Genomic DNA, 14024 nt, shown 5'->3' with positions numbered 1-14024 from the left:
CCCCAAAATATAAAGTAACATTTAAAGAGTCCATATGATTGAACTGGAAACACAGTTTCTAAACCAGGACTCCAATAAGTGTAGCTGGAGGTGCTAGGATAAACCCATGCTTCCCTCTTCCAAACAAACTGACTTCTTCTATACTACTACCCGTTTTAAATACAAGAGGTTCTGCTAACACTGTTACACTGAAACAGAATTAAAAATAATTTTGTAATTGTGCAGTCAGAGAATGTAATTAAAATATTAAAACAGATCTTCTCATATTAACCTTTGCTCAAAATGACCCATTCAAGTTTTCTTAATATAGTTCGCATTTGGTTAGAAAATAGGCAGAGCATGGCACTTTCTGACCCCATTAGATAAATTTCACTTTACAAATGCAAATTCAGTCTGGTAATGTTAGTTCCATCCACATTTTCTGAGAAGCTCAATAAATGTTTAATGCACTCTGGTGTATGCTGTCATTCAGAATACTCATGCTAGTGCTGTAATATTGAGGTTTGTAATGGCCTGTTAGGGCACTTAATGCTTTATTTATTCTTGTCTGCTGTCTGAAACTGCTGCCATTAATGCAGCGATTGTTGCGCCACCATAATAATGTGAACATGAGGCAACTCTTCTCTCGAGAATTGTCAATACTGTCACCCAGGCAGTGGGGAGAGACTAAAGTTATTGTGAAACTGTATAATTTTAAATCATATTTCCAGGTAAATGGTTATGATTGCATAGCACCTACAGATAGTACAGAATAATAGAAACTGTGCTTATAAAACTGAGTTGTGAAGTAATATGCTCGTATGTGAAGCGATGTGTATATGTTTTACTTAAAGAGATAGTTCACCCAGAAATTATAATCGTCATCATTTACTTCCAAATCTGTATGAATTACCAAATCTGGTGTGTAAATGATGACAGAATTTTGGAGGACTATCCCTCAACATCTATAGTGCACTTTGTGTAAGCAGCTCTGATATGTTTAGTATTAAAATAGTGTCTGTGATATAAAGAAAAGTAAATTAATTACATTCAGTTTGTGTTTTTATAACCTATTAGCCTCATTAAATAAATAGTTTGTCAGTGACAGTTATAGAGACCTACAAATATCAAGAGAATTTATTGCCATGACTCAGAAAATGAATGTGCTTTTTATTTGATCAATACACAGAAATGTTTTAAATGCTAATGTCAGTTTATCACCTTGCATCAGCAAAGCAGACAGAATTGCACTGACGTTACACTCAAGGTTACTAAGGTTTCATTTGCTGAGGTTTTTCAATTGGGGTCTTTTTACCTTTTCACTGGTGGGTGGCATAACAGCCTTTTCATAACCGCCAATGTTGCACAAATGTGACAAACGTGGCCTTATTTTTATACTCCATCTTATATAGATATGGTGTGCTGTCCGGGGGGGAAATATGCATTAAACTTTACTCCCTCTAATTGTATGTAAGTGTGAACTCTTGAATTTCAATATGCACTGAATCTCTTAGATTATATTTCGAATGTCATGCTACAAGTGAAAGAATTAGCTGTGTTCCATCTAAAATTTGATGCTCTTCCCAGAGAGCAGGGAACATCACTAACAGCAAAAAGAGAATGAGGAATAAGAAGAGAGAGGGAGAGAGAGGGCGAGAGAGAGAGAGGCGGTAGTGTTATATACTCCCACACCTTTGCTATTGCTGGATTCTGGTATCTGTACCAGAGCTTCTGGAGTGGGAGTTTTAGATGAAGACAGTACTCAGAGAGCCTGCTACATGTTGGAATTCGATGAAAAATCTGGATGTCCTTCATTACTCGGCTTACTTTAAGTTTTTTTTGTCTCTGTCACCATTTCCTGTTCTCCATCCATCACTATTGAATATACTCATGGATTTTAAACAAGTCTCACAGTGATCCTCCTCATCTGAATGACTGCATTGGACTCAAAACCGAAGCTTCTTCACTTTGGTTTGTGATAGAAACCATTGGATGGGAAAACTGACTGGTTGAATTGAACTAGCAACCTTTAAAGAGTCTGAACGATAATGGCTCCTCGTAGCTGATTTAAACCTTTTTTCTCTGTTGCCTTCCTGTGACCATGTTTGCCAGGATCTTCATTCCCAAGAAGCATCGGCAGCGCTTTGATGAAGCCGTCTCTCAGAGTCTCCTCAACCGTGTGTGTCGTAGCAAGAGCCTTGGCGAGCCCCAAAACAGGCTCCGCCGGAGCCGAAGTCAAGACCACCACGAGCGTCCTCAAGGCTCGAAACGGGCCAGTTCTGTGCCCAGAGAAACCGCAGATGACCCGGCCCAATCCGACCGTGGCCTTAGGAAGAGCACCACCACGGTTTCCAGCCACTATGTCACTGGAGCCAACCAGAGGTATGTATCATATGCCTTCTTAATGTGGTAGCTTTTCGATGTTTCCTTTTTGATGTCCTATTATTTTACATATTAAAAAATTAGCTGTTAGATTTCATCTTCCAAGCTGTTTTGAAAAGACAATTTTATCCCAAAACACTGCAGGAAGTCTCCTCAAACGCATAGAACACTGTGTAATATGTGGGAGACTTTGTGTGTGGGTGGGTGAGAGAAGCACTATTGAGTTGTGTTTGTTTCTGTGCCTCATGCTTTCACACACACATGCACAGACTGTCCATATCATGAGCACTTTTTTCATATGATTATCCACTTCTTGAGCGTTTTATAATGCAGGATTTATAATCAGCTTATCACACTATTTTGATCATTAAAATCGTGACTTAACCTAAATGGAAAATTGCTATCATATCACATTCAAGCCATGAAGCTGCTTATTTTTTCAATCAAAACAAAAGCAGATCCTCTTGTTTGGTGTTTCACTTGTACATTTGCTTGTAATTGACATTTACAGTGTGCCTTTCTATATGATGTTATCCGTATTCTTTATTTGACAATTGAAAATGCTGTCTTAAGTATTACTGGGGAAGAATCAAGCAGAGTGTTTAGATGATTAAATGCTACAGCAAAAGTAGATCTGATGTGCTGATACCCTGTAGACTAGGCTATATTCCTCACCTGCTCTTCAATAAATAATGCTTCCTTGGCTCAGTCCTTATGTAACCCCCATAGAGAGTTTTCTATTTTTTTTAACGTGTCTTCCCCGTCATCCCCTTTCTAATCCGCGATCAGTATTTGGTTCTAGCTGCCCACCTTGTGTAAAATGGCACTGCGACAAGAAGCAAATGTTTCTATTGCTTTCCTTTATCTCTGTTTACTCAATGGTTCCAGTGTCGCCTTGAGGTGTTGCCACAGCAACTGCTAAGGCTAGCTTTACTCTAATGATATGTCATAGGTTTTCTTTAAGAAGCAGGGAAATCACATCTTATATGGCCATTCAAGTGGTGCTTCAGTATACTTGTCTAGTATATATATTGTTTAATACCTTTGCTTAATATAGGTCATTATCATATGAATAAGTTGCTATGAATCAGTATTTGGATGTTTGGATGTTGGTCATGTACTGTCAATACACAAACTAGGATCAGTTTTGATTAATGGAGCTTGTTTTGTACAGTATTGTACAGATTAAGTATTGTACAGATATAAAAATAGAGTTTTTGAGTAAAAACTATGTCTAGGGACTTGACTAGTAGCAAACAACCAGCAATTTATAACAACCATCCTAGAACTTCTTAGCAAACGCTACTGCTCTTTTGAATTAAGCCAGTAAGCAACCACACAGAACACCCCGTCAATGCCCTAGCAACCACCTAGAACACCTTAGCAACCACAAAACAAGTCAAGTCAAGTCACCTTTATTTATATAGCGCCTTTTACAATACAGATTGTTTCAAAGCAGCTTTTACTGTAATAACAGAAAAAAAATGCAACAAAGCTTGTTTTGGCTATACAGCAGATCTAGAAAAAAATAGTGATATAATCCAGCTTAAGTAAATTCAGTGATGGTTCATTCTGTTGTATACTCAGTTCAGTTCCCATATAATGGTGTCAATGCAGGCAGATCAATAATATTGTTGAATATTAAGTGTCCCCAACTAAGCAAGCCAAAAGCCAAAGGTGACATTGGCAAGGAACCAAAACTCCGTCAGGTGACAGAATGGAGAAGAAAAAAAAACCTTGGGAGAAACCAGGCTCAGTCGGGGGCCAGTTCTCCTCTGGCCAACGAACGAACAGTGTATGATTATGATTCAGGCATCATTATAGGTCAGAAGTCAGATTGGATTGGAACAATCAGAATATTATCCATTTCCATCTGGTTGAAGATTGGAGTCATTACGCCGGTATGGAGACGAGTTTGTTGAGGATCAGTGCCGATGGCTGTTGTGTCGATGAGGCCTTCACAGGGGAGAGTCTAGTTGACACAGTCTCTTCTGACACTTCAGGGATGCATTGTGGTCGTGTCTAGGCGCAGGTCTTCCATCTGCTCTGGATACAGGCCGGATCCAGCTGACTACATAATGTTTTGTGGTCATGTCTAAGCGCTGGTCCACCATCTGATCTGTATATGGCCTGGATCCAACTGATTACAGTAAACCTCGGAATAAGCAGAAAGACTAACATTAGATGTAGATGATGTAGATGCCATTCATCTTCAGATATAACGAGTACATTGGGTGTTATAGGAAGTGTTCCCGGTTCCGGTTCCCTAATTTATGCAGCCTAATAGATTTTATAGCCTAATTTTAGTCTAGATTTAAACTGACAGAGTGTGTCTGTTTCTCGAACAATGCTAGGAAGACTATTCCCAAGTTTAGTCGCTAAATAGGAAAAGGATCTACTGCCTGCAGTTGATTTTGATATTCTAGGTATTATCCACTGGCCAGAATTTTGAGATTGAAATAGACATGAAGGACTATAATACGTTAAGAGCTCGCTCAAGTACTGGGGAGCTAAACCATTCAGTGCTTGGTTAGTAATCAGCAATATTTAAAAATGTATACGTTGTTTAATAGGGACCCAATGCAGTGTTGACAGAACCAGGCCAATATGGTCATACGTCCTGGTTCTAGTGAAAACTGCTTTTTGGACCAGCTGGAGTTTGTTTATTATGCCTGCAGGGCAACCACCCAGTAGAGCATTATAATAGTCAAGCCTTGAGGTCATGAACGCATGAACTAACTGTTCCGCATTTTACATTGAAAGCATGTCGTTATTTAGATGTATTTTTTAAGATGGAAGAATGTGGTTTTACAGACGCTAGAAATGTGGCTTTCAAATGAAAGATTGGTATCAAAGAGCACACCCAGGTTCCTAACTGACGACAAAGACTTGACAGAGCAGCCATCAAGTGTTAGACAGTATTCTAGGTTACTAGGTGCAGAGTTTTTTTGTCCAATAATTAGAAACTCTGTTTTTTTTTTAATTAAGTAGTAGGAATTTACTAGTCATCCAATTTTTTAATATACGCTATGCATTCTGTTATTTTGTGAATTATTAAGTTTCTTCAAGGCGCGAAGAAATATAGAGCCGAGTATCATCAGCATAAAACTAATGCCATGCTTCCTAATGATATCTCCCAAGGGTAGCATGTACAGGGTGAACAGGAAGGGTCCGAGTACTGAGCTTTGCTGTACTCCATACTGAACTTGTAAAGTTTATATTTCTTTAGAACAACACCACGGCAACTGCTCTTTTGACTTGAGCCTTTAAGTAACCACCTACTGTAGTAACTACACAGAACACCACATCAATGCTTTAGCAACCACCCAGAACCCCCTAGCAACCATGAAGACACCATGGCAACTTTTTTGAATTGGGCCAGTAAGAAACCACCCAGAACACCCCATTAAAGCCCTAGCAACAACCTAAAACACCTTAGCAACCACAATACAACACCTTGGCAACTGCCCTTTTGACTTGAGGCAGCAAGTAACCACCTACCAACCACTCAAAACACTCCAGCAATGCCCTAGAAACCACCTAGAATGCCTTAGCAACCGCAAAACAACACACAACAGTAAAGCAACACCTTGGCAACTGTTTTGACCTATGCCAGTAGGAAACCACCCAGAACACCCATCAAAGCCCTAGCAACAACATATAACACCTTAGCAACCGCAAAACAACACCTTGGCAACTTGTAAAACAACACCTTGTAAAACTTGTAAAACAACACGCAAAACAACACCTTGGCGACTTTGGCACAGTAAGAAACCACCCAGAACACCTTAGCATGTGTGAAAAAACCCACTCACAGCACCTTAGTAACTACATAGCAACCTCACACTACACCCTAACAATGTGGCAGTTTTGCACAGACATGTTCTTCAGAAAGTGTAAGAATCTAAGTATTGTATATCACCACACCTACAGTCAGTCAGTAATCCCTCTTTTACTTCCTCTGCAGAACAATCCGTGTGTACCGGGGTAAGAAGAGTTTTGGCTTTACTCTGAGAGGTCATGCTCCTGTGTGGATCGACTCCGTAATGGCAGGTGCGTATTAAATTGTGATGAATAACGATAAGCACTAGCTACCTTTCAGTACTTGAAAAGAGTGAAAAGTGAAAAGAGCAGTGACTCGCAGGTGAATCAGGCTTTTCTTAATCTCAAGGTTTCTGATCTGATGCAGAATTATACATCCTGGGATAGAGATCTAGCGCTTGAAATTAATTTTCACCGTCATATTTTTGTCACCAGACACCGGAATTTGTGGCATGTTGAGGGTCATATCGCTGTAGACTACAGAGACGGCTATAATAAAAAGGCTCATGGAAAGCACAGCTGTGGTCAGGGGCTTGTTTTCAAGGGGGATGTAGTGTTTTTTTTGGTGCATTGTGAAAAAGGAAGGAGTGGGCTGTTGTACTAATGAACAAGCTGTGGGTACATTTGTACTGAAGTCTGCACAATTGTACGTTGCGAGCTGAGAGAGGGCGGTAAGTGTGTGAGGGTCTGTATGACGATTTTCGCCCACTGCAGGCCTGTGCTGTGGCTAGTTAACACTGACTCAGCCACCCTGCTTATGAAAACAAGTAGGAGTCCAGCATCGTGATTAGAAAACAGATTAGAAACCCTCTCAGACCCTTTGACGGAGTATCTTGTAGTGTTTTAATTACAAACAATCAAAAATGGCAGCAGTATTACACATCCGTAAGATTCACTATTTGTGGGTGTGTATTATTTACTGTATGTGTCTGAGGTTTTATTCTCAGTCACAAACCCGTTTTCCCATTACAGGTAGTCCAGCTGAGGCGTGTGGCCTTAAACCGGGAGACCGCATATTGTTCCTCAATGGCCTAGACATGAGGTGTGTTTGTTTTTCTCATGTTTTGATGATGCTTTAAAAGTTGCATGGCAGTGAAGTGTTATTACAGTAGATACTGTGGTAAATGTACAATTACTGTTCATTATTTCATATCACTTGAGGGGTAGATATTATTTAGATTTGCCATCAAGCTTAATATACTTAAGAATTTAAGAATTTAAATGGCCTCACAGTGATTTCTCAGAAACATAATCAAGTGAACCTAATGTGTAGCAATTTCACTAAACCCAACCATTTTTTTAAATTTATACTACTGTTCAAAAGTTTCGGGTCAGTAAGGTTTTTAAATAAATGAATACTTTTATTCAGGAAGGATGCATTACATTAATCAAAAGTGACAGTAAAGACATTTATATTGTTACAAAATATTTCTTTTTCAAATAAATGTTTATTTGAACTTCATATTCATCAAAGAAATTCAGAAAAAAAAATGCATCTTGGTTTCCACGAAAAATGTTAAGCAGCACAACTATGTTTAACACTGATGATAATAAAAAATGCAAGTCTAGTCCACTAGACTATTGAAGAACAAGTAGCTGCATCAATTCTAATAGTTAATTCATTATTTATTCAAATTACACATGAATTCTATTCAATGCACATTTAGGAACTGCTCCCATGAGAAGGTGGTGTCCATGCTGCAGGGCAGTGGTGCCATGCCCTCTCTAGTGGTGGAAGAGGGCCCTGTAGACTATCCGCTGTCAGATTCGGAGCCGGAGGAGACCCCCACCATCCAGCGCTCGCGTTCCCCGGCCCTCAGCTCACTGCAGTGGGTGGCCGAGATCCTTCCTCCCAGCATCCGCGTGCACGGCCGTACCTTCAGCCAGCAACTTGAACACCTCCTCACCCTACAAGAAAGATACACCATTTGCAAAGCTCTGGAGACGTTCTTCCAGCACAGGTCAGGTCAAAATTCATAATGACTTGAGTGGGAGAAGACACATGACTTAGTGTTATATTAGTTGAGGTTGGCAGCACTGAGATTAAAAACATTCTAGTCTAAGTTGTTTTAGTACCAACTTCGACTCTAACAACAGTATTGTCTATACAGGTCAAAAGCTTGGAATAATTAAGTTTTTTTTAATGTTGTTGATAGAAGTTTCTTATGCTCACCAAAGCTGCATTTATTTGATAAAGATACAGTAACAACAGTAATATTGTGAAATATTATTACAATTTAATAGAACTGTTTTCTGTTGTAATTTGTATTTTAAAATGTATTTTATTTCTGTGATGGCTGAAAATTCAGCTTTGCCATTACAGGAATAAATTACATTTTAAAATATACTAAATAGAAAACATTTTAAATTGTAATAATATTTCACAAATTACTGTTTTTACATTATTTTTAATCAAATAAATGCAGCCTTGGTGAGCATAAGAGACTTCTTTCAAAAACATCAAAGAATCATAATGTCACGGACGGATTATGATGATGATGATGATGATGATGATGATGATGATGATGATGATGAAGATGAGGTGTAGATCATGAAAATGCAGCCTGAATTTAATTTAACAAAAACAAATGAGCATAATACAAATTTAACCATAATCCAAACAGAAGAAGAGAAACATTACAGCGTTTATCACACAAACAACAGCAAACAATGAGGAACTGAAACAGAGGGCATTAAATACATGTGTGAACAACTAAACTACTGAGGGGCAGGTGTGCTCTAATCAATCAAACAATGAATTACCATGACAACCAGTGACAAGCGGGAACACAGGAAACAAACTAAAAGTCCTTGAACATGAAACCAAAACGTGACAATTATTCCAAACTTACATTTCTTTTAATTAGAGAAGTAATAGTATTTTATAGGTATGACTTTACTAGTGACCAATGCAATTGTTTGTCCAAAAATATACAATGAGAAATGTGTTAACCAATTCTAAGCAACATAGCTAATTGACATTCGTAGACTGTAAGCATCTTTCCGTATGATTACAAATGTCATAGCACGCTTTTCCCACAGCGAGGGATTTTCTGCAGCTTGGCAGCAGCAAGGCAAATGTGAGAAGCATTCAAAAATAGCTTCAGCCTCAAGCACAAATAGATAGGCCTACTCATAATCAGAAACAATCTGTGGGTTCTAAATTTAATAAATAACGCTCGCTGGTGCGATTGCTTGCTGAGAGAGCAGCCCAATTATTTCTAAAATGGCTCCCTCTGTTGCATGTAAACAGGAATGTGGACACGCTCATTGTAGATGTGTTTCCTGTGCTGGACACTCCTGCCAAGCAGCTGATTTGGCAGTTTATATACCAGCTGCTGACCTACGAGGAACAGGAACACTGCAAGAGCAAGATCGCCCGCTTCCTGGGATTCAAGAGTGCAGGTTAGCCGTGAGTCCACGGTGTGAATTTCAGCCCTCTAGTGGCTTTCTGTCCTGAATGCATTGTAATTGTTCATGTGTATTACTGCAGAACCAGAGATAGGTCCAGAAACACACAAACGGAGCAGCTCAATGCGCGTGTCAGGTACCTCTCACAAAAACAATGTGAGAGAGAGAAGCTCAGATGACTGCATTATCGGCACTCACCTTGGAATGGGTATGTCATTTTCCACTTGTCAGTGTGCTGGTTTTTTATTGATAAGCAGGGTGCAAAATGAACCTTTTCCACATTATACATATACAAACATAATATAATAGAATAGAATAAAATATTATATTATATAATATAATACAGAAGTCTCTTATGCTCACTGCATTTATTTATGCAAGGATGCATTTATTTGATCAAAAAATACAGTAATAATAATATATTTATATATATATATATATATATATATATATATATATATATATATATGTTATTATATATAATGTTATTTTTCCTGTGATGGCAAAGCTTTCAGCAGTCATTACTCTCCAGTGTCACATGATCCTTTAGAAATCATTGTAATATGCTGATTTGGTGCTTAAGAAACATTTCTTATTATTATCAATGTTGAAAACCATTGTGCTGCTTAATATTTTTGTGGAAACCATGACACATATATTAAGTTTTATTTGATAAATAGAAAGTTCAAAAGAACAGCATCTTATTTTTTAATTTTAATTTTTTTTTTTAAATCTACATTTATAAAGAAATTTATTTGAAAAATATTTTGTTAATTATAAATGTTTTTACTTTCACTTCTGGTCAATTTAATGCATCTTTGCTGAATAAAAGTGCTAATTTCTCTCAAACAGTGTACCTTATTATCATTTTTTGATGATTACATTTGATGATTGTTCATTTTGGATCCTGCTGATAATATGATATAACTAATATAGTTTATATAGAATACTGTATCTGCTACGCATCGCTTCATTTTAACATTTGTTCAGCTATAGCCATGCCATTCTGTCATTCTTGTGGGATAAACAAGCAGTCAGAACTCCTCTCAGTCATGTTTATGATTCATCTGCATCTATTAGGAAATTGCTATAAACTGCTTGCAAGCGCTGTGCGCCTCTCAGCCCCCCCCCCCTTCCAGAGCTACAGCTAAAGCTCACTGCCCTCAGTCTCTTTTTAGCTCCTAAAGGGCAGGCAGCTTTCAGTGCACATGCTCTGTTTCTGGACTGGCTCTCTCTGTGTCTCAGGAACATTCACTGACCCTGTGACTCCAGAAGAAAGACAGTGTGGGGATGGGACTTCCTTCCCAGAGTCCCCAGATCTCGACCACGTGGGTACCATTTACTCCTCATCCACAATTCATTGCACGGTCATCACTGCTATTATGAAATCATGCCTAGTCTCATCTAACCACGCCCCAACCCGTAGATGTCAGGAGTGTACACGGAGCTTGGGAACGTCTATCCCGGGAAGAGCAACCAGTCTCTTCAGAGTCACTCCTCACCCAGGGCTGTCGGCATGGGCCACGCTGAGAACAATACATACAGTTTGTCTTTCTCGCATAATAACGCAGGTATTCTGAGCTTACTCTGACATCCACAATTGTCACATGGTGCCTCAGATAAAGAGACTGACATGCAGTCATGATTATGATGACAGATATGACGATATTGGCTGCGTAGGACCTGTGTGACCATTTGACACTAAATGTGCTTGCTTATGTAGATAATTTAGGATTTTAACATAGGGGTTTTCAAACTGGGTTCCAGGGAGCCATATGGGACTGCTAGCAGTTTTTTTTTTCTTTGAAAGAATTTGAAAGAATTATAAAATATACTAAAAATATTATTTTAAAGTTAACACACTAGCTTTTTAATTAAATATATTTAATGCATAATTTATTTAATATTACTACTGTTTTTCTCTGCTTTATAAATACTAGTTGGTTGTTATTAACCAACAATATATTTTAACAGTGAGAAACTAAAAAAAAAAGTGGAATATTATAAGTTTGCTGTAAAAATTTGGGTTAGACATTAGAGTAAATATTTGTCGTGAAAATTACTGTATAAAATTTTTTAAATTTAATTTCTCTTCAGAATTATACTCTAGTTCTAGCATTAAAAGTGGGTTTAAAAAATATAAGTACAAAAAAAACAGGTAATATTGCAATACAGTAGTTGTCTTGTATAATGTATAATGCAGTATATAGTATAATGACAATATAAAAGATGGTTACAAGTACAAGTTCCGTACAAGTAGGGCCGTGGAATCAACAAGTTTGAAAATCCCTAATTTAATGTATGCATGTTTTAGTTCTTAGTTTTTTGTCAATTGGAAACTTTTTAGAACATTTAGTAATATCTCTTATAGTATTCCTGTATATTATAAATGTTCCTCATGATTTCGTTCATTTTGCAGGGAGCCGTAAGTCAGGCCTCTCTCTTTCATGGACTGAACCCTTTCCTGGCTCTCAGTATGATCCTTACCAGCAGACTGTCCCTTCTCCAGACAGTGTGGAGTCTAATCCTTATGTTAGTTTGGATAGTCCCGCTGTCTCCCCCCTGCCTTCTGATGAACCTAGCCCTCTGCCCCAGCGTAGGAAGCTCTTCACCTTCTCACGCCCACCTCGCAGTCGAGACACCGACAAGTTCCTGGATGCTCTGAGCGAGCAGTTGGGCCACCGAGTCAATATCGTGGATGACTTTAAGGGAGGAGAGAATGACTATGAGGAGGTTAGTGTCAGACACAGAAAGAGTTTACTATTTATCAACTAAACTTAATGTCACAAAAATATTTGTAAATTATTATACACAAAATTCTCTTTATTTTATTTTATTTTTTAAATATCTTGTCCTATGTAGGTGTAGCTGGTCACATTTCATATTATTTTATTTTTAATTTTTTAATTTTATTTTTATTCTTTTCTTTTTTAAATCTCTTGTCCTATGTAGTCACATACTTTATTTCATTTCATTACCATTGGCAGTCGTGGCCTAATGGTTAGGGAGTCAGACTGGTAACCTGAAGTTTGCGGGTTCGATTTTCAATACTGGCAGGAAATGACTGAGGTGCCCTTAAGCAAGGCCCCCAATCGCTCCCTATTTTATTTTATTTTATTTATTTATTTATTTAATATGTATTATTATTATTTGTTTTTAAATCTCTTGTCCTATGTTGGGTCACATTTTTTATTATATTTTTTTTATTCTTGTTTTTGGAAGAGCTTTATATACATGTATGTACCATGTTGTTTTTTTAAGCTCTATTTGTCTTTGTGGCACTGTCAGATGAGTTTCCAGGATGAACAGGAAGTGAACATGCCTCATGAGTTAAGCAGTGCCAGCAGTGAAGATAACAGCTGCAGTGATGATTCCACCTCAGTCACCTATTCCTCAGGCTCTGACCACATCCCCCCTCCCCCTCAGAGTCCTCCGCCCCCGCCACCACCTCTCCAGTTCACCGACCCGCTTTCGCCCCTCCCCCTCACCCCGGAGCACTTACCCCAACCTCCTCCAGCCTTCCAGCACCATCCGATAATAGTCCCGCCCCCACCACCACCTCGGCCCTTCCTCACTAACCGCCCCTTGTTACACAAAGTGTTGCCCACCAGTGTTGAGCTAAGGGCTCAGCGTACCCATGTCCGACGATCCTCTCCCCAGCCCAGCGCTCAGTCTGTTCTCCAGCTGCACCAACCAAAGGCTCATCCCATCCTACAATCATCCCCGCACACCTCCCCTCAACCCCCACATGCAAGCGCACAGCACCCTCACCTACGACATCACACCCAGTCCATCTACCAGAGCCAGCAGACCTCTGCTCCCAGAACCTCCCCGAGCCTGACCAAACAAAAGAGCCTCCATTCCCAACCTTCCCAGCAAAGCTTTGAAAGCACACTCTCAAGCAAGGTACCCCCACCACCGCCACCTCCTCTACCCCCACCTTGTGATCCACCACCTTTGCCCAAATCCAGTCCGAAAGCCTCTGACAACAACCACATGAGTGTGAAAAGACTGCGCTGGGAGCAGGTGGAGAACTCTGAAGGAACTATCTGGGGACAGGTTGGTAGTGATGCATAACAACCACAGTGCACATCAGAATTGAATGTTTAAGTGCAAGTGGAAGTCATGTGATGATGAATTACTGAGTGGATATGTCTGTTTGTTAGCTTGGAGATGATCCTGACTATCATAAACTCAGTGACATGGTCAAGTACCTGGATCTGGATCTGTACTTCGGCACACAAAGGAATTCCAGTAAGGTTTCTTTTCTTTCTTTTTTTATACACGGCTCAATGTGATATTGCATGTACATATCATTATCCCCTGTCATGCAGTGCCGTGAAAAAGTGTTTTCTCCTGACTGTTTCTCTGTGTTTTTACACTGAATATCAAATCTAAATCTTTGAATGTTTAAAAGTTGTCTTCATGAA

The 14024-nt window shown here is 39.0% G+C and overlaps 2 protein-coding genes across 10 annotated transcripts in view; both read left to right on the top strand.

Moving 5' to 3' along the window:
* Positions 1-14024, top strand: part of shisa9a (shisa family member 9a) — a 736130-nt gene that overhangs the window by 341411 nt on the left and 380695 nt on the right. The gene's annotated exons all lie outside the window — the stretch shown is intronic.
* The window catches only part of grid2ipb (glutamate receptor, ionotropic, delta 2 (Grid2) interacting protein, b), a 35651-nt gene that overhangs the window by 10655 nt on the left and 10972 nt on the right, over positions 1-14024 (top strand). For 6 of the 9 annotated variants that reach the window (XM_077201099.1, XM_077201094.1, XM_077201095.1 and 3 more), the window contains exons 5-15: positions 2092-2361; positions 6329-6414; positions 7156-7225; positions 7851-8144; positions 9437-9588; positions 9677-9802; positions 10840-10922; positions 11021-11165; positions 12014-12327; positions 12883-13653; positions 13761-13848. In XM_077201099.1, coding sequence (XP_077057214.1) covers positions 2092-2361; positions 6329-6414; positions 7156-7225; positions 7851-8144; positions 9437-9588; positions 9677-9802; positions 10840-10922; positions 11021-11165; positions 12014-12327; positions 12883-13653; positions 13761-13848 — 2399 coding nt within the window. The remainder of the gene's footprint in view (positions 1-2091; positions 2362-6328; positions 6415-7155; positions 7226-7850; positions 8145-9436; positions 9589-9676; positions 9803-10839; positions 10923-11020; positions 11166-12013; positions 12328-12882; positions 13654-13760; positions 13849-14024) is intronic. The other 3 variants (XM_077201102.1, XM_077201100.1, XM_077201101.1) reach the window with 1 other exon arrangement.

Source organism: Siphateles boraxobius, unplaced genomic scaffold (assembly GCF_051911475.1).
Source record: "Siphateles boraxobius isolate OS27281-9 unplaced genomic scaffold, OSU_SipBor_1 46, whole genome shotgun sequence".
Classification (NCBI taxonomy): Eukaryota; Metazoa; Chordata; class Actinopteri; order Cypriniformes; family Leuciscidae; genus Siphateles; species Siphateles boraxobius.
Note: the sequence above shows the minus strand (reverse complement) of the source record. Positions and strands in the feature narration are given on the sequence as shown.